Below are 21,797 nucleotides of genomic sequence, written 5' to 3'. Positions count from 1 at the left end.
AGTTTCATTACTCTGACATGCATAGTCTGTGAGAGACAAGTCACAAAGAAGGTGCACATATGCCCTGCTGTAACCTTATTAACTCAGTTCTGCTATGCTGAAGTGGGAACTTTTATTTATCATATATATATATGAATATATATCATATATGTATGCTGTATATATAAAAGATACACATCCTGTATATAGAAAAGATATTTATATGACCTATCACATACCATGCAACATATATAACTTTAGACATAAGGTATTTATTCTTTATAACAACTTTATTGTGTACTAGGGGTGTTCTGATTATCCCTGTTTTATATATGGGGAAACTGAAGCACAAAATGAGTAAGCAACTCAGAGAAGATCAATCCAGTAATAAGAAGCAGAGCAAGGATTTGGACCCAGAGATTCTGGAGCCAGAGGCTACCTGCTAAACTGTTATGCTAGCCCATCGCTCTGTAATTAACATCTGAAATGACTTCAGATGATGCTCAATCCAGGGCTTTAGTTTATGGGCAAGAGAATAAAGGTTGAGGAGGAAGAGTCTGACCTTTTGAGCAGCCTCACATACCTAGGACCTTAGTTCTTGCTATTTTGCTCAGAAAGGCACCACTGGTTTGGGTGAGATGAAGCCTGGCAACAAAGCTGATTTAAGTACCAAAGAGTGAAAAGGGGGTTTATCTTAAAAACGCCCTCCAACATGATCATCAAGCGGTGCTGGCAGAGCAAGGCCAAGTTCAGAGTTAAAGTGAATATAAATAAAAATAGAAGTCATTTTATATCTTCCCTTTAAAGTGTACAATTTCTAAAGAAAAGATGCCTTTTATGTAACTTCTATATTTCCAGGAGAAACCTAGGCGGGTTTGGGGGGAGAGCATGATGGAACAGAGACACCTACTGGTGAAAATGAGCCTCATGTCATAGATTTCTATCATTTATTTTAAGCATAACAGTTATTCCCATAATTATTTGAAATGTGTTAGATACAGACAGTATGATGGTAAGATAAAGAATCTTCCCTTCTGGATATTACATTTTAAAAGGAAAAAAATCAGATGTATCCAACTATATGTAACAACTCAAGCACAGGATCTCTACGCTGCCTTGTAGAAAAGCAAACTGCTTTTTAGAATCCTGCAGTCATCAGCTCTGTTTGGGTGAGGCAAACACCAGGCTGGTGAAGTGTCCCTGAGGCCCTTTGTTACTCTCATTTCGAGTCAACGGACCTTGACTGAACACTTGCACTCCAAGGATAGGTGAGAGAGAGGCCTCTACCATGACGCACTCCCATCTCAGAAGCCAGCAGCCAAGATGCTCATCATTCTAGACATCTCAGGGCGGCCCTGGACAGGTGCTTCCCATCCAGTCTGGAGCTCCCAGGAATCAGACCTGATCTGGTCAGATCAGAGGTTCTTGGCTCTTCTGGGACACTCAGATGTTACTTCAATTCCCCAGAAATGACACCCTCCCATCAAAAATTTCACAAATATGTAATTGCTTGAATTCTGTCCTATAGCACGTCAGTTGATTGATGTTGGAAGTGTACTTTGAAAATTGTACTTTTCCAACTTTTGTCTAGGTAGAAGAGTTCACAAAGGAGAAATGGGGAAAATGGATGAAGGAAAATAAAGTTTAGGAGAGGAGAAAACTTTGTAGGAAGATGGCAACATCACCCTTTTGCTTTGGTTCCATTAGTTAAAACACTTTGGATTCTGTTTAAACCTTCCTAGCCATAACCATGTGTAATTGAAAAGTCTTGATGGCTTTAGAAGAAATGGTTCTCAGTTGGGTTGTTGGTTGTTTGGTTCTAGTTTCGACGTGGAATTTGGAGTTAAAGTAAGAGAATTTGACTACCTGAAAGTGTGGCTGAATGACGCAGAAGTGATTAAGGCATCCAGTGATCCAAACAGGAGAATTTCATCTATGGGCGATGAGAGAATTTAAAACAAGTTAATGAGAGAAGTGCACATCGGCATTGAGAATATAGCCAATTATTGAGATGTACCACTGAATATTAAAAATAAACTCATGAATACTACTGATTCAATTTTACTTATTAAGCAGCTAAGTGTAAGCATTGTGTTTGAAGCTCTGAGAAAAAACAGATCTCCGTCAGATCTTTCCTGACCATTGAGAAGTTGTAATCCGGCAGGAGAGATGAGACAAATGACTAATCTCTATGACAATAGGAGGAAGCCACTGGGAGACTGAAATGGATATGGGCAACAAGAGCATCCTTCATTCCTTGAATTCCCCCTTTCCCCACATCCGTTTCATTCCCAGAAAGAAAATGGGCAAGACAGGAGGTAATTGAAACAATTAGAAGGTTAATGTAATTGTTTAGGAATGAAAAGTTAAGGGGCTGAATTAACAGAGAAAAGGGAAAGAAGAGATAGATTGGAAAAGAGGATGAATGAATAGAATTTAGAGACTTGGATGTGGAGCTTAAGGGGGAAGAGTTATAGATAAACATAGATATTAGAACAGCGGAGGGACAGACTTTAATTTCCAGGCTAGAAAAATGAAATAAAGGCAATAATAATCGAAATAAAAAAATCAAGAGGGACTTGCTGCAGGAAAGTGGAGCAGAGGGTGACATCATGCATTTTCTTTTTCAACTGTAAATCTGTAAAGCTAGAGGGACCAATGGATGCGTAGGTGGAAATATCACCTAGGAGGATGAAAATGTGAAGCTGGTCTCAGGAAACTATTTCTAAATCAGGAGCTCCATGGGAAGAATCCATGAGATCTTGTGAACCTACTGAGTCCTGGTGCAAAGAAATTATATTAATTTGTTTACATTAGGGGTTAGGTTGAAATCACTTTCACTCCCATGTGCTTTTGTAGAAGGTTGGTTTAATACAAAAGATTGCCAATTATAAAGGGAGTTTCTATATATGAAGAACAGTAAATCATTTCAGTTAAGAAGGAAAACATTTCCTTGTGAGACTTTTCGATGAGTACTAAAGTTGAGAAATGATTTAACTGTTTGGAGAGTGAATAAATCAAAATGAAATGGACCCATCTATGGCTAAGAGAAACCAAGAATCAAAAAGTTGAATTTAGCCCCAAATATACTTTGAGTGGAATGAAAGAGAGTAAACGCTATAATCAGTTGGCCAAAAGCAGTCATTAATATGTGAGATATCCCCCTTATTATACTGTTCAGATAAAAAAGAAAGCCAAGAAACAGACAATATAAAAGAAAGGGGATTTATTTATACTGCCCTTAAATGAGCATATGGTCATTTTACTGAATATAATGAATAAATTCCAAAGTTAAAAGCCTAAGACGTGGTCAATAAATCAACTCTATTTGAAATGCCCTTAATTGGCAATTCTATGCCACATGAATAAAACCAAGTATTTAAGTTTCAGTTCAAGCAGAATTTTTATTCTGCCAATGGGGTTGAGATTAGGAAAGAAAAAAAATTATTATATACCGTTTGCTTAAGTGGTAAATTTTCTCAAGAATGATGGTTCCTTGTACCAAAACATATTTCTCCAGTAATAGCAGCCTTTTAGTTAGGCATAATAGGTGAATGTTTTGTGGTACGATTTAAAAGCCTCCACAGATCAAAAATATCTGCATTGCCTGAGATTCTATTGATGAGGATATATTCCATTGGGTCAAGATATAATCCACCTCTCATAGTGGTATCAGGTTGATAGAAAACGAGCCAGAGGTAAAGGCTACTGACAGGTATTTCCATGGAAAACAGAAGGGATAGGGGAAGGAAGGGGCAACAGCAGCCTGTGCTATGTTGGAGAGCCCTGAGAAGCCCCCAAGAGGCTGAGAACTTGGCCCTACAAGGCAAGGGAGGGGAAGGCAGGAGCGTGAAACGTGCAGAGGGGAGAAGGGAAAGCTGAAGAGTACCAAGGATAAATAAAACTTGCCCCACAATGTCTCCTAGGCTGGCCTGGAATGCCAATATGCAATTGGGCAATTATGTTCTCATTTTCAACCAACGTCATGGTTTTGCAGAGAGCAAATTAGTTCTTTTCAGCCTATTTCTAGTGTGAATTTTGGTGTTCTTTGTTTACCTGCCAAATATGTGGTACCTGACCCTCTCCCAACCATATCATTAGGATGAGAACTTTAAAACAAAAAGATCCAGCACATAAAAGTTGTGTCGTTTGCAACAAGGCTAAGTCATCATCTGCCTGTGCTTTGTTCTCCTGTCTGCTTAGACTTTCAGAAGCAAACAGCTACTATTTATGCCATGAGAGAATGAGGCTGTGGGAATGACACCATGAATTTTTTTTATTATATTAACCCTTTTATGTCTATAGAAAGCTTAGAATTTGTTTTCCTCAGCTTAATGTCTTAGAAAATAAGATTCAGAAGCTCTAAGGGCCACAGATGGCATTGGTTGGATTTATATTTGCATAAATAAGAATTTGATGAGAATAACACACATAATCAATGGGCATTCTTTGGGTTGAGTACTCAGACCTGGTCAAAATCCTAGAAAATGCTTTTTAAGGAGTTCTAAACCAATCTGCAAACAATGTGGCAAGACGGATTTTGTATATTTTATTAGGTTTATCTAAATGATCCAAAACCATAAAGTAGTAGTCTGATACTATGAGAAAACTGATGATGCGGTCTTTCCTGGTGCCCCAAATTTCAGCCTCCTAGAGGCCATTTAATGTGGTTCAGCTGGCTGGCAATAGCCAGGGCTCACTGGATTACAGTTTTATGTGCTATCTTAATATAATGTGTTCAGTCATGCTCTCTGCCTGTTTTGAGAGGTCAAATTTTAGTTTCTTGGCATAATCAAAACTGGCCTGGCACTTGGAAGGCCTAGAAGTCTCAAGACAAAGCTGTGCTCAGTAACCAGCTCTGCAAACAACAGCTGTGGCCACAAATGAAATTGCAATTTATTTGTGAGTAAATAGTGTGGAAAGAGCTTTTGATCACACATATATCTTTTCTACCATATCCTCCAACACAGCCAGCAATATTTATCAGTATTATCATCTCCAAATTGGAGATACAGCTGTTTGTGGATGTAAATGCATGTGTTTGTGTGTGTGCATATGTTCTGCCATAGAATTAAGGTGCTTCTATGAAAAATGTTCACCTCTTCACCTATTTATGCATCTTCAGCACTGCACAGGAGGACAGCTCCACCTGATCTGTAGCAGGGATGGGGTTCCCATAGCCCTGTCCACTAAGTCGTCTTCTTTCAGCAGTGCCACCTAAGGTATGTCCGAAGAACCCGAAGGTTCCAGAAAACCATTTTGAAAAGCAAAGAAGGAGGTGATTCTCACTATGGAGATGAAGAAAGATTATTTTTAGCAGATGGGCCTACGGCCGGCCCTTTGGCCGACTGGTTAAGCTCCCACACTCTGCTTTAGTGGCCCAGGGTTTCACTGGTTTGGATCCTGGGCATGCACTTAGCACTGTTCATCAAGCCATGCTGAGGTGGCATCCCACATAGCAGAACTAGAAGGACTCACAACTAGAATATACAACTGTGTACTGGGGGGCTTTGGAGAGAAGGGAAAAAAAAGATCGGCAACAGACCTTTAAAAAAGAAAAAAATTTAAACTGGGCCTAATTCAAAATAGTTGTATATCACACAGAACACATTACTTACCCTTCCTGATATTTTCTGTTTTGTTCTCACCTATTCTATTTCGCCTTTTTTTTTTAATGCTGATTATGACACTTGGAATTGATTTATGACCCAAAAGAAGTTGCTACTCACAGTTTGAAAACTACGGTTCTAAGGAGTAGCTGTTTTGGTAGGATCTGCTCACTCACAGAGAGGGATGCACAAGACACTTACTAATGCTTTTTATGTAAAAATCATCTTAGCTAGACAACAGCATGAGAATGCTCCAAAACTTTTATAAACCACCACTACAAGTGTTTTCAAATTGGGTTTTTTTTTCATTTCCCAACATCAGAGAAATTTCTTGTTGCTGACTTCACTATTTTAATCTGTTATTTTGTAGTATTCCTTTATTTGTCTTTCTCCTATCCCGCTGCTGTAAGTGACTTTTACAGCTCCTGGATCCACATGTTCTAACTTGTACTGGGCTGCTGTTTAGGAGGCAGGTGTTAATTACCTACTTAACAAATCGTAGCTATTTACTTCCAACACTAAATACAACTTAGTTTCTCCCAATTAAACTGTTTTTCCTGCTGACTAGGGTTCCAGATCTCTATGACTTTCCTCTCCTTTGCAAATAACATTAAATTTACTTTTGAAGGGAATGTACATAATGGCTCTTTGAGCATTCTTAGCTCTACCGCTCATTAAAGACTGGACCCTTTCATTGAATAATACAAGCTGATTGTATTAGTTTCCCAGGGTTTCTGTAACAAAACACCACAAACTGGGTGGCTTGAAACAACGCCAACACATTCTCTCCCAATTCTGGAGGCCAGAAGTCTGATATCAAGGTGTCAGCTGGGCCATGCCACCTCTGAAGTCTCTAAGGAAGAATCCTTCATTACATCTTCCTAGCTTCTGGTGGTCACTGTCAATTCTTGGAATTCCTTGGTTTATAGCTTCACCACCCTAATCTCTACCTCGGTTGTCACATGGCCATCTTCCCTCTCTGTGTGTTTCTGTGTCTCTCATGGCCTTCTTATAAGGACACCAGTCACTGGATTTAGGGCTCACCCTAATTGAATATGACTTCATCTTAACTAATTACATCTGCAGAGACACTATTTCCAAATAAGGCCACATTCTGAGATTCTGGGTAGACGTGAATTTGGGGGGCACTATTCAACCCGATATGCTGACTTTCCAAAAGGACTAGACATTTATCTCTACCAAACTTACTGAAATCAGCCAGCAACATCCACAGAAATGAGCTCAATGGCAATTTCATAGAAACGAATGCAGTAACTTGAAACAGGAAGTTGTCAAAATAAAGTTCTTCTACCTCTAACATTATACACTAGTTAACGATTCTGTCCCAAACTCTGTAGTCCATATGAAAACAATGTACTTGGTTATCATAAAAATGTTGGCATTGACATAGAATTGTATAATTTCCAAAACACTTTCACATGCATTATATAATTTCATCATGGCTACAACCTAGTAATGTAAATGAAATTGTCATCATTGGCCCCAGTCTATGCATGAAGAAACTGAGGCTCCATGTCTTGACTTGGTCATGCAGTTCATTTGGTAACGCAGACCCAGGAAAAAGGTCAGCTCATCTGATTCCTAATCCAGCATTCTTTCTACCAACAAGTTAAATTGTATTATGTGAAAGTGTTTAGAGCAATGTCTGTCAACCACAGGCTGGGAGAGGAGGTGTGAGTGGGATTAGAGACCACTTCAGCATCATCTGCAAGACTTTTTTCTCGCTACACCTACCCACCCCGGAGACTTTGAACTGTGTTGAAAAGCCCCACAAGGCCTAACAACCCACCCCTGTTTCCATAACTGAGATCCACTGGTTAAAAATCTACACAAGAACTTCCCAAGCTGATTTTTTTTTTAATGACATGCATTTGTATCTGAGGTCAGAGCTTCTCAAACTTAAATGTGCATGTGAATCACTTGGGAATCTTGTGAAACACAGATTCTGATTCAGTGGTCCTGAGGTGGGGCCTGACATTCTGCATCTCCAGTAAACTCCCAGGCGGGGCTGCTGGTTCAAGGACCAGATTTTGATTGACAAGACCTTAAGTAGCTTTCATGGTAGAACCCAGGAGCAACTCTATACCAATAACAGAATGTGTCTTTGTGGTGGTAGATGTCCATACATATCCAAGAGCTGTAAAAAGCAGGACCTCTCTGACCAGTAAACAGCTCCTCAGTCCCCTATAAGTACAGAAGCGCTTGAGCTCATTCAAGTCATGGGTCTCCAGTTGTTACTGTCAAAACAAGCCAAACAGGACTCCATTAAAGGCCCTTGTATGTGATGCTTGGTTTCATGCCATGAAGAACACCTGTCATTCATGCAACAGAAGCATCGGGGAGCTGCTGCTGCTCACGGGCCCTGGGACAGCGCAGCAGCTGCCCCGAAGAGCAGATGCAAAGTGACCCATGTAAGTTTTCTGCAGTCACAGCTGGATTTGGCTCCCATCTAACTTTTCCCTTGGCAGAGCTGCTTCATTGCAGCGTGACCCTCACATGTCTTCTGTTTTCTGGCATTCTATAATGTAGTCTTGATGATGTTGACCGCAAAAAGTGCTTTTCAGAAGAGGTTTACTGCCGAGATTCATTAAAAGGAAAAATAATGATTCCATTACAGCTTTTGTTTTTTTCTTCCTTTGACGCTGTTGGGACACAGTCTTTAGATACGGGGATAATGGTGAAAATAAATCCTTGCGGTTCTCTGTTAATGGTGATAGATGAGCTGATGAGGCTGACTAGGTGTCCAAGAAGCAAAGCCAGTTTTTAATGGCACTTTAATTCTGGAAATTTAGAATTCCTTGCAGAAATTGGAAGTTGGAGTGGGTGAGAAATAATTCACAAAACGAGCACCCTTTCAGGGAACAGCTAGTGTAAATGGATTCTTAAACTAGTCTTCGCCCTGTGTGATTTCAGAATGTACACTGAAGGTAAAATGTTATAAAAGAAAATAGTTCTGGCAGATAATAATGTGTGTCTCTTAATGTTTTCATGTACCGATAAACCATTGTTTAACTCTAGGAGAGAAATTTCTCTATTTTGAAACCTGATGTTCTTATTAGACTTTTTTTAATATGAGGAAATAATATTTCCAAAGATGAATGATGATTTAAGTCAAGGATTACTCTGAGTTCTCTACTTGTAGAAGATGATAATAGAGAATTGTCGGGGCAACTGAATCGTCCTGGTAAGCTTAGTCATAAACATGCAAGAGTCCTGGACTCTGCGTGTCCAGCACAAGTAAGGTTGAGATTCCATCTCATAAATACTTCTATAACCTATTCCCTTCTTCCCCTTTTCTACTGCCATTGCAGTAGGAACTTCTCTTCTTGCCCTCAGTTGCGCTTCTACCCCAAGCAGTCCCACACCTTGTAGTTAATGATCTTCTTGAAACGCAAATCTGAGCATGCCGTTCCCTTGCTTAAAATCCATCTGTGGCTTTTCCTCCCTACGGGCGCATCCTCAAGCTTTAGCAGGTGTCAGAGTCACCTAAGGACTGGTTAAAACACAGGTTGCTGGGCCTCTCCCCAGTGTCTCCTTCAGTAGGTGTGGAATGGGGCCTAAGAATTTGCATTCTTAACAAGTCACCACGGAATGCTGACGCTGCTGGTCTGGGGACCACACTTTGAGGAAAGCTGGTCTTCAGAAGGAAACCCACCAAACTTGTCATCAATGCATTGAGCACCCTTTAGAATTTGTCCACTGCCTAACCACCCAGAAGTGCCCCACCCTCACTCATCTCAGCCTCCTCCTGCATCCTGTCACATCATCCTATTCGGTTCCCAGGGCTGTCGCAAGGTTGTGAAAGTTGTGCACCGCACAAATGATGGAGGCATCATTCACATTCTCCTCTCTTTCTCGGTACCCTCTGGAGGTGACCAGAGCACAGCCTTATATGCAGCAGCCCTGAAACCACCATGAACTCCTGCATGTCATGCCTCCTTATGGATGCCCACAGTCGTACAAAATTACTTGGAACTCTCTGAGCAAACCGTATGTTTAGGACTTTGAAGCCTTTGCGGCCTGTCCTCTGGGCCTGCAGTGCCCTTTATCCCCTTTTCTGTGTGGAAACATCCACCCATCCTTTAAGGCCTCCCTCTCAAAAAGAAGAATTATGAGTCTAATTGTTCTTAGAGCAAAGGAGACATTTTTCCAACAGGAAAAGGAAGAATGTTATAGAATCCGGATGGAGCTGTAAATACTCTAGTGTCCAAAATACTCTAAGTGTTCAAAATCTGTTTTTTCTCCCTCAGGTTTTCATAAACTATCTTTTCAAAGAACCAGAAAATTGATAAGAAGAAGAAAAGGGAAGGAAGCTTCTCTCCATTTTCTTATTTTATTCTCAATCTACACATATCTAAGATATTGATTTATATAAACGATATTTTAACAAATTATGCTTGCAAATAAACATTGAATGGAATACACAACATTCTTAAGTGTACGCTTTTATGAAGGTTTTTATTACTTTTCTGTGATGCTTTATTTTTGGTTACATGGAATAATGATGTCTGTGTATGTATCTATGTGTGTGTAGGTATTTTTTAATGGATAACCTACATTATTAATTCTTCTCAGTGGATTAACATTCCATTGCACAAACCTGAATCTACCCAGATCTATGCATGGAACTATCACTTCATTCACTGGTTGAATTAACTGCAGACTCCAAATCATACTCAGCAAAAGATGTGACATAGAATGAATACAGCACTTTTCTTTAAGAAAATGTATTCTTCTGTGAAGGTGAAGGCCAAAATAGTCAGGCTTCTCAAAGAATAAGTTAGAAAAAGAATCTGCTCAGCATATTAGGATTAAAAAAAGGATTAACAAAAAGTATAGAGCTTAAACGTAGGAAAAGATTATGTTGCTGAACTTGTCAAGCTGGTCTCTTATCACAAAACGGGTTATTTGTAATATGAATTTCTATTGTTAAAAAAACTCTATTGCTAGTTAAAGCTTTTAGGCTGCCTTTGGGTCTTCTGGAAGCAACAGAAAATGGCTAAGAACCTGTCTTACTCTTCTTGACTGATTAGAAAATATTTGATTTCTTCAAGGTCCAGTCTCATTTTCTCCAGTTCTGTGGACTTTTACCTTCTTTTTTGGTTATTCGTTTGTTCAAAGTAGGTTTGTGAAGTGCCTGCTCTGTGTTAGGCACTGTAAGAAATTGTCTGGAGACTAGGTAGTCATTGCCTTCCATAATTCTAAAATCCTATTTGAGAAATAAAACTATCTCTTATGAAACTGTCACGTGATTATTTAAGAAAGTTGTAAGGTTTTATGGGTACAACAGAACCTGATCAAAACTCTGGCCAACTTAAGCTAGAAGGCAGGAGCGGGGGTGATAACGTATGGAAGGTACCGTTCCAAGGCAGAAACTGAGACTCCCCGCAATGTGAGCTTGTCGCTTCTCCCTCTGGAGCACTGCCCTTAGTGTGACTCCCTCCCAGCAACTCCGAATCTCCAAGTCTCTCCATTCAAACTTCAGATTTCCAGGAGGAAGAGAATCTGATCGGGTCAGCCTGGAGCAAGGATTGGCCCCTGGATCAACATACCAAGGAGGTAAGGTTGCCAGATCAAATACAGAATGCCTAGTGAATTTCATTTAAACAACAAATACTTTCTTAGTATAGGTATGACCTGTGCAAAAGTTTGATTCAAACATCACTGGGCATCCTGTATTTTTATTTCCTAAATCTGGCAATGCTGCAAGGAGGCAGCTCTGAGAACAGGCAAGGCTGCAAAGGAAGACCATGTGAGTTCAAGCAACTGCAAGAAGTGTTCATGACACCTTCTGTGCATTTGGTAAACCCAGAACAAGCATTCAGATGAGAAAAGCCACTGTAATCTGGAGTCCCAGGGAGGGCTTCCTGGAGAAGTGGCAGGATTTGGGCAGATGGAAGACAGTAAGGGAGGTAGTGCATGATGGGGTGAAGAACGACATGCCCAGGAATCAGTGAGGGTTCCCGCCTGGCTAGAGGGGGAAATTCAAGCCAATTCGACCACCGAGGGTGTGTAATAAGGAATAGAAAGGTGAAACCAGCTGAAAAATACATGAAAGTGAAACAGAGTCTTTATAAGGGTGTCAAAATCAGAATTAATGAGCAATTCCCCACACTGAATTAGGGATAAATCCAAATGGTATGTAATTAACAAACCACTTATATGTGGTTTTAGAAAATAATACATGTTGATCTCTATTTTCCTTTTACTCACCTTCCCTGAGTTCACATCAGCTCAGCTAAGTGGAAGAGGTGGCATCTTAAAGATTGGCACCTGTTAAGAAAAGCCCAACTTAGGGAGCTCTTCTTAATTCAATTGCACCAACTACCAGAACCATCTCTCCTTATGGCTCTCCTAATTATGCCACGCACATGAATATGCTCTCCTTGTAGGATGTTAAAAGAATCACTATCTAGGCAATCGAGTCACACACAGAATGAGGAACTGGATTCCTCTTCTGGCTCAACAGGAATAGATGTATGATTGGGGAAGTTCTCAAATAAGTATAACAGTTAACATTTTTTTAGCCCTTTACAGCTGCAAAGTGCTATCATGTATTCTATCTTATTTGTTCTTGTATTAGAGTTCTCCAGAGAAGGAGAACCAGTAGAATATATATATATACATATATATAAAATAGATAGATAAATGTGTGTGTGTGTGTATGTGTGTGTGTGGAGAGAGAGAGAGAAAGAGAGAGATTGACTGAGAGAGAGACATTAAGGAATTGGCCCAAGCAATTGTGAGGACTGGCAAGTCTGAAATCCAGAGGGCAAGAGAGCGGGCTGGAAATTCAGGGAAGAGTTGATGTCACAGTCTTGAAGCAGAATTTCTTCTTCTTTGCAAAACTTAGCTCCATTTTTAAGACTTTCAACTATTGGGTGAGACCCACCCAAATTACGGAGGTCGTCTGCCTTACTCGAAGTCTACTGGTTTAAAGGTTAATCACATCTAAAACATACCTTCACAACAACTTCTAGACTGATGTTTGATCAAACACCTGGGCACCACAGCCTAGCCAAGTTGGCACATAAAATTAATCATCACAGTCCTCCAAACGTTGCTACGTAGGTAAGCAAAACAAGTATTTATTTTCCACGTTTTCTTTATGGGAATACTGAGTCCCAGAAAAGCTAATTGTGCTGCCCAAGGTCACAAAACTAATAAAGTATGTCAGAACCAGGATTCACACTCAGACCTTTCAGTTCTAAGTCCCATATTACTACTACCCCTCTCCCCACCTGGCACTTAACTAGTCTCCTTGGCTCTTCATTTTCTTATCTATAAAGTGAGAAATGGAGTATTTCAAAGATTTCTTCTAATTTGAGTGTTCTATGATTTTTTAATAGTCTAGATATCAAGTTAAATGAAATCCTGTTGAAAGGATGCACTGTACTCATTCTCTTCTGGTGTCCTTCCTCCCAAATCTGTCATTCACACACTAAAGAGAAGAGCCTAACTAGTTATGTTGTGCTTTCTTGGGAGGGAGGGTAAACAGTCTAAGAGGAGAGCCATGGTCCCTGCCCTTCAGGGGCTAAAAGAGGCAGGGATGTTTGTGTTCTGCCGAGTTTGGCCAGTCTTCATTTTCACTCTCTGGCTCCTGAAGACGTCTGTAAGAACAAATTACCTAAAAAGAGGTTGTCTAATCGTTGGAGTGGGTATAAGATTAAAGGTTTCTCCATCTCGCCGTTGCTCCTTTCTTTGCAGAGTTACTAGGATAACATTAAAGTTCCCTTCACCAGCCTTCCACCTAATGACTTGCTTCCTAAAATCTAATCTTTTAAAACACAGAAATTTATCATGGATAGTGAAACAAAGCTTATTTCAGGAGAAACCAAGAAAATATCAAAACAGTATCTTTAGTTATAAGAAAACCAAAAACTCCCCTCTCAAAGAATGGGTTGTGTATGTGAGAATAAAAAACTAAAAGAAGAATTTGATAGTATGTAGAACTGGGTTGCTTCTCAGGCCCACCACACCCCAAATGGAAGGCATTATTCCGCCCTACGGCCGACATCAACTTGTGCGAGGATGACTTTTCAAACTCCTCACTCAACAACCGACAAATTAGGGGGGCTTTGGGGACTGAATTCCGTGGTTCCTGTTATTCACAGGGTCAAAATAATTAAAAATCAACGAACCTTTTGGTGAAGCTCATTCATTGCACGCGTCATGTGGTGTTAGCACAGAAGGGATTCATGTTTGCATATGCAAATCAGCTGACGGTGCTTTGGCACCGAATCTCTTTTGTCCTGGAAAAGCCAAGGGAACATTTCGGCAAAGAAAGGGCCAGTAGTCAACCAAGGGCCCCCAGCGTTGGAGGAGAGCATCTCACATTCAAGGAATATGAGATGCTAGAACTGCAAACAGCCATACGTGGTTCTTCCTTTGGTGCAAATCAAAGGATTTACTTTCTGGTTTTCCACCTCCAGTAGTCTTCTGGGAAATGTCTAGAAATTGAAGTTGCATGGATGAAAATTATGTTATTCTTACCTACTCCTCGCTTCTTCCTTCAACAAATGGTTTGGCCTTTGGCTCATAGGCTTACATGTTTGAAGAAGAAATGCCCATGTGATCTGTCCTTTTTCTGAAAGTAGAAAATTATTCACGTTTCTAATAATGCTTGTCACAGGCCTTTTCCCTCCTGTCAACTTAAATGAGTTGATTCTCTCCTGAAAATTCTTATCACCATGATTTCCCATGTTGTTTTCGATTGCTGATCAGGTTTTTTAAAAATATATTATATCCCACTAAGAAGATAAAGCAGGAGTGACTAAAAGCTTATAAGGCACTCACTTTCACCTCTCAGTATATATCTGTGAAGGAAGGAGGGCAAGGTTAGGGAAGAGGAGAGAGAAAGTACCTGCACTGGGCTCAGTGTGAGGCACAGAAGTTCCCATGTGTTTGGGTGGAGTGTTGAATGTTGGTGGATATAAAGCAGAGTATTACACAGGAGGCCCAAGCCAGAACACTTTCTGCATATTTTAAGACTCAAGGTAGGTCAATATCATCCGAAGCAACCTCAGTCCAACTCTTTCTTTTTATTGAGATATAATTGATGTATACATTGTATTAGTTGTAGGTGTACAACATAATGATTTGATACATGTATATATTGCAAAACGATCACAAGAAGTCTAGTTAACATCCATCACCAGACATAGTTACAGTTTTTTTTCTTGTGACAGGACTTTTGAGATCTACTCTCTTAGCAACTTTCAAATACACAATACAGTGTTATTAACTAAGGTCGCCGTGCTGTACATTACATCCCCAGGACTTATTTATTTTATACCTGGACGTTTGTATCCTTTGACCACGCTCATCCATTTCGCCCACCCCTCACCCAGCCGCAGTCCCACTCTCAACTATTGGCAAACCAGAAGGTTCAGTCCTGAGGCGAATAAGCTACAGTTGTCTGGGTTTGGCTGCAAACCACTGCTTCCATGAGAGAATGTGTTTAAAATATGAACATGAAATAGGTCTGCAATTGTATTTGAATGAGGGCTGAACAGTTTGTCTTCTTCATTTCCTCCCAATGCTGACCAAAGGCTTTTTCCAGACACGTTTCCAGCATTTCTTACGCTTATCCCACTTTACATTTTATAGGATGCTTCATGCGCATGAGCTAGTTAGATCCCTAACACCTTCTGAGACAGGCAAAGCAAATGTGGGGCACCTCGTTTTGCAGATGAGGGAACCGAGGCTTGGAGGGGGAACTGGCTTGTCCACACAGCCAGCAGAGGTAGCCATGTGTGTTAATTCCTTGTTCTGTGTCCTTTGCACCACAAAACACCCATTATCTTCACAGGACCTTGAACAAGCTGGCAAATTGAGGCAAGTCTTCAACTGCCTTACTTTCTCTCACAAACGGAAATCAAGGCAACCAACTTTAGGTACCTATTAATGCAAGTGCCTGGAGGCCTGTTCTTAACTCCGTGTGATCCTGTGAATGTCTGTGTCTAAGTGAAGAATAAAATCATTGTCCAGGAAATTTGAAAGGGAAGAAAAGTTTTATCCAGAAAGAATGTCTATCCCCAGTAAAGAATACTTGGAACATACACCACAATGAGATATTTTTCAAAGCCTTCCCATTTGAATTTTTTACTTCTTAACAGCAAAGTCGTATTTTGGCAATTCAACCATAATGACAGGATCAGTTGTGACTTGTCCTTGGTTTGGTTTGCAGACACGACTGGAATTAGCAAAATGTTTTCGAGTAGAAAGAGAATCAGCAAATGTTAGAGGTTAAGGAACCTCGGGGATGGTCTAATGCAAATCTCCAGGGAGGTTGACTGACATCACGGAGATGATTGTTTGGAATTCGTGCTTCACTCGCCACGTACAAACATGAGTCTATTTACTAGAGCTGAGAGAAACAGCCAGCTCTGGAGGCCTGTTGTTGGAGGTGACAGGATTAAAAAACTAACTTGTGCCTAGTTATAATAAACGAAGCAATACCTAAATGCCATAAGGGTTTGCTGTAGCAAAGTAAATATCCATGTTTAGAAGTGTATCTTGTAGCTTAAACTTTCACATTTGTTATGTTTATCGTGTTAAACAAGAAACTCTATAATAAGACAATAAACTTGCATTTGGCTTATTGTGTCACACATCATTCTTGATATACATTGAGTCATTTGTCAAGATGGTGTCTTTGTGGGAGAACTCCAAGCTTCACAAGATGCTTTAAATAGGCCATTCCTTTACAATGAAAGCAAATGGGTTTTGACAGATTGAATTTGAACATGAGACAGAAAATAATCTGCTTCAATACCTTATGGTTTCTTCATCATGAACGTGGGGTTGCTAATGGCTTGAGCATTTGGGTTTTTTCTTTAGTAATTCCTTTTCTTCAAGAATGGACTCCAAATCATGTTGTGCATGCGCTAAGTTTTCAGGTGTTAAAGGCAACCGTGTTTGTTGAGTTGCCGTTGACTAGAGCATCACCAGCATTAGTGCTATGCAATGTCTATTTCCCAAAATTAGCTACTGAAGTACAATGACCTACAATCCACCTCTGGTTATAGAGTCAAGTAAAACTGAACGTCCACCTCGTTGGACCTTCTGCTTTGTTCTTTGTCCAAAAGATTGGAAGATAATCGAATGGTTTGATTTGTATTTCTGCTTTTCTCCTTGCTCTTTGAAGTGATAAACATCAATAAAATGCATCCAAAATGGGAAGGTGAACAGATCAGAAGATTTGGAAAACCTAGAATATGGACTATGAGTGCAAGAATGATGGCAGCAAGCCCAGTACTTAAAATGCCCAATGGTAATTAGGAACTGTGTGACCTCCTAGAAAATACAGAGGGATCTAGTTCTTTATGGTAAGAGCATAATAATGTTTGGGCTCTGACCAATGCTTCCTAAGGAATATTTCAGTGACAGGATGTTGTAAGTGTCACCCTGCCATTGGCCTCTGAGGGTAAAGATTTGGGGTGAGCATTCCCAACTTGCCCTTAATAAACCCTCAGAATCCATTATCCATGGGTTTATCTAAACCTTCTTGAGGGGCTTTCTAACTTTAGCCTTCACTATCTCTTAGAGTAGACGAAGAGAACCTTTACTCTACTGTGATTCATTGGTCCACATTTTTAAAAGAAATTCTGAAGTACACTCGAGTAAAAAGTACTTAGTTTTGTTCAAGAAAAAATATTAAACACTAATAATTAAATACCGTTCTTCAAGTTAAGGAATCATAAATCTTTATTGAATATCTGCAACACATTCTGAAATACATCCTACTATGGTTTAACTTTATAGTGATTTAAGAGGAAAGATGGCAACTGGAAGAACAGGAAGAAAAAACAATGAAAGGTATAAAGGAGGCACCAAGAGGAGAGAAGAGGAAGGGTAGGGAGAATAACCTAGAAGTAGAGGAATTTGGAAGGATAAAGAGAAAAGAGAGAAAGAAGAGCAAGAGGAGAGGAGTTCAGTAGTCCTGATATCAGTTAGAGATAAACTAGTTTCTTCACAATCTGGTGTTTACTCAAGATGTTTAATCGTTGTCTTTTGAAATGTTTACTAGATGCTGAATCTCTAAATTAAACAGTCAGTGTCAGGATATTTTTCTCAGAGCTACAAATAATAACTGAGACCAGTGACACCTCCCAAGGTCACTGGCAAAAGTCAGGTGAAACCAAGCCAGACCCAACCTAGGTAAGAGGGGTCTCCTGCTTGTGTGTTTCAGATGCACAATTTTTACTAAGCAAAGAAGTGCTTCTTTCCACTGCCTTCAAGCCTTAATCTTTTTTTTTTTTTTTGGAGAGGAAGATTCACCCTGAGCTAATGTCCATTGCCAATCATACTTTTGTTTTTTTGCTTGAGGAAGATTAGCCCTGAGCTAACATCTGTGCCCATCTTCCTCCACTTTGTATGCAGGATGCCACCACAGCATGGCTGATGAGTGGAGTAGGTCTGCACCCAGGATCCAAACCCTCAAACCCGGGCAGCCAAAGCAGAGCATGCAGGACTTAAACCACTCAGCCATGAGGCCGGCCCCTTCAAGGCTTAATCTTTATGCTTTGCCTTATCAATCTAAAACACTGGGTTACAGTGAGGAAATCCCTCCTCCGGCTGTCTGTATCTTGCATGGTTTTACAGATTTCCCACACACTGAAGTCCTGTTCATTTCATCTCTCACTTATTTAGTGATGTCTGTGTGCCACGTAATCTTCACAACAGCCATGAAATAACTATGGTTGTTGTCTTCATTCAGTAGATTTGTAAACTGAGACACAGAGGGTAAATAACTCTCCCAAGGTCACACAGTAAGCAATAAAGCCAGGCTGAGAGCTCAGAATGTCTGAATCTAAAATCCAGTCACTCGATCCTCTTCTTACTTCTTATTCAGCTCTTCCTCTTTTTTTTCTTAATGATTGGCACCTGAGCTAACATCTGTTGCCAATCTTCTTTTTCTGGTTGTTTTTTCTTCTTCTTCTCCCTGAAGCCCCCCAGTACATAGTTGTATACTCTAGTTGTACATCCTTCTGGCTGTGCTCTGTGGGACACCGCCTCAGCATGGCTCAATGAGCAGTGCCATGTCCGTGCCCAGCATCTGAACCTGAGAACCCTGAACCACCAAAGCGGAGCGCACAAACTTAACCACTCGGCCATGGGGCCAGGCCCCTTTTCCTCTTTCTTTCCACATCAGACACCATACTGCTATTCTTCTGCCTAAAATGTCTGCCCTGCACCAAGCTCATCATGGAGGATCTTCAAGCTCTTCTTTATGAAACCTTCCTTGACCAAACAAAGTTAGCTCATAATCTTCCTTTCCCACATGATGCTTGGTCTGTGAGGAGCGTTGTTGTCCTGAGTGTAGGTCTGCATTCATGTTTTTAGTTGTAGAGTAAGACTTCTAGAAATCCTGAATTGCTTCTAGCTTATGTAGCGTGGATCGGTGATTCACTAAAGAAACACAAACCAGGTGGTGAAGAGAGAGAAATTACATATGACCAAGAGAGGAGAGATGAGTACTCCCCCAAAATTATTCCAAATGGTTGGTACTCACACAAATGTGCCTAAGAACAAGGTGGGTGGAGGGGAGAGAGGGATTTTTTCCAAATTGCTTAGGCCCTGGAATTTAAATGCTTCCTACATTAAGCTTCTAAGTGAAATGAACTCAAAAAGTGAATGTATTTGTGTTAGGGAATTTTAGGTTGTAAAGTTACCTTCTTGGAACCTCTTGAGGAATCCATACCATGTAAAGAATGGTGACTCCATCTGTCTCCTAGTTGCCTGAGCAACTAAGAGGATGTGCTAACTCGGACCTTCTTCTCTTTTCCAGATCTTGGCCATCGTGTCTATCCTGTTCATCGTACTCTCCACCATCGCTCTCTCTCTCAACACTCTCCCGGAGCTGCAGGAAATGGACGAATTTGGGCAACCCAACGACAACCCCCAATTAGCACATGTGGAGGCTGTCTGTATTGCTTGGTTTACCATGGAGTACCTTTTACGGTTCCTATCCTCACCAAATAAATGGAAGTTCTTTAAAGGCCCACTAAACGTCATTGATCTGCTGGCCATCTTGCCATATTATGTCACCATTTTCCTCACAGAGTCCAACAAGAGCGTGCTGCAGTTCCAGAACGTGAGACGGGTGGTTCAGATCTTCCGAATCATGAGGATCCTCAGGATCCTGAAGCTCGCCAGACATTCGACAGGCCTGCAGTCTCTGGGTTTCACCCTCCGACGGAGTTACAATGAACTGGGCTTGTTGATATTGTTTTTGGCCATGGGGATAATGATATTTTCCAGCCTGGTATTTTTTGCCGAGAAGGATGAAGACGCAACCAAGTTCACCAGTATCCCGGCATCGTTTTGGTGGGCTACCATCACCATGACCACAGTAGGCTATGGGGACATTTATCCAAAAACATTATTAGGGAAAATTGTGGGAGGCCTCTGTTGTATTGCTGGGGTCCTGGTCATTGCCCTTCCCATCCCAATCATTGTGAACAATTTTTCTGAGTTTTACAAGGAGCAGAAACGCCAGGAGAAGGCAATTAAAAGAAGAGAGGCTCTTGAGCGGGCCAAAAGGAATGGAAGCATCGTTTCTATGAACCTAAAAGACGCCTTCGCTCGAAGTATGGAACTGATAGATGTGGCTGTGGAGAAGGCAGGAGAGACAGCCAATACAAAGGACTCGGCGGATGATAATCACGTCTCTCCAAGCCGGTGGAAGTGGGCCAGGAAGGCTCTGTCAGAAACAAGCTCCAACAAGTCTTACGAGAATAAGTACCAGGAAGTTAGCCAAAAAGACTCTCACGAGCAGCTGAACAACACTTCCTCCTCCAGCCCACAGCATCTGAGTGCCCAGAAGCTGGAGATGCTGTACAATGAAATCACCAAGACACAGCCTCACCCTCCCCAGAACCCGGACTGCCAGGAACAGCCCGAGAGGCCATCTGCCTATGAAGAAGAGATAGAAATGGAAGAAGTGGTCTGCCCGCAGGAGCAGCTGGCCGTGGCGCAGACCGAGGTCATCGTGGACATGAAGAGCACCTCGAGCATCGACAGCTTCACCAGCTGTGCCACCGACTTCACGGAGACCGAGAGATCGCCCCTGCCGCCGCCCTCCGCTTCTCACTTGCAGATGAAGTTCCCACCCGACCTCACAGGGACTGAAGAGCACCAAAGAGCCAGGGGCCCCCCATTTCTAACACTAACCAGAGAGAAAGGGCCCGCGGCCAAGGATGCCACCCTGGAATACACTCCAATCGACATAACTGTGAACCTCGAGGCCAGCGGTTCCCAAAGTGGCCTCCACGGCCCCTTGCAGTCTGACAATGCCTCCGACAGCCCTAAGAGCTCCCTGAAAGGCAGCAACCCACTCAAGTCCAGATCGCTCAAAGTGAACTTCAAGGAAAACAGAGGCAGTGCGCCACAAACCCCGCCCAGCACAGCCAGACCCCTGCCAGTCACCACCGCTGACTTTTCACTCACCGCCCCGCCGCTCATCAGTACCATCCTCTTAGAAGAAACGCCCCCCCAGGGAGACAGACCCTTGCTGGGCGCTGAGGTTTCGGCACATTGTCAGGGACCTTCCAAAGGGCTCCCCGCTCGGTTTCCCAAGCAGAAACTCTTTCCTTTCTCATCCAGAGAGAGGAGGAGTTTCACGGAAATAGACACTGGTGAAGACGATGACTTCTTAGAGCTCCAAGGGGCAAGGCAGGACAAGCAGGCGGACTCCAGCCCAAACTGCTTTGCAGATAAACCTAGTGACGGAAGAGACCCTCTAAGAGAAGAGGCCTCTGTGTGCTCTTCCTCCCCCCAGGACACGAGTCACAACTGTAGGCAAGACATTTACCATGCTGTGGCTGAAGTGAAAAAGGACAATAGTCAAGAAGGGTGCAAGATGGAGAACCACTTGTTTGCCCCAGAAATTCATTCCAACCCAGGAGACACAGGTTATTGTCCCACACGTGAAACCAGCATGTGACTAGTTACAAAAGCAATAAAAAAAAAAAAAAACTTGGTTCTTAAAAATGCGGTTTAAGATGCCTGTGAACTAAAACATGGGAAGCCCCCCAAAAAAGTGCATAAAATGTTATTTTTGCATGGCATGAACAGTTTAGTTTAAGTACTGTTTAAATAAAGAGTCAAGACTGACTGCATTTTGTAACAAACACACAAAAATGACTGAGGAACGTAAACAAATAAAGAGAGTTCTATTAGGAA

General features: G+C 41.4%; 1 protein-coding gene across 2 annotated transcripts in view; it reads left to right on the top strand.

The window, feature by feature from the left end:
* Window positions 1–21,797, top strand: part of KCNB2 (potassium voltage-gated channel subfamily B member 2) — a 366,536-nt gene extending 344,739 nt beyond the window's left edge. For both annotated transcript variants that reach the window (XM_070222173.1, XM_023648465.2), the window contains exon 3: window positions 19,402–21,797. In XM_070222173.1, coding sequence (XP_070078274.1) covers window positions 19,402–21,558 — 2,157 coding nt within the window. In that variant the 3' untranslated portion in view covers window positions 21,559–21,797. The remainder of the gene's footprint in view (window positions 1–19,401) is intronic.

The sequence above is a fragment of the Equus caballus genome, chromosome 9, assembly GCF_041296265.1.
Source record: "Equus caballus isolate H_3958 breed thoroughbred chromosome 9, TB-T2T, whole genome shotgun sequence".
In the NCBI taxonomy this organism is placed as follows: domain Eukaryota; kingdom Metazoa; phylum Chordata; class Mammalia; order Perissodactyla; family Equidae; genus Equus; species Equus caballus.
The sequence above is the reverse complement of the archived record's forward strand: the minus strand, read 5'-3'. Positions and strand labels throughout refer to the sequence as shown.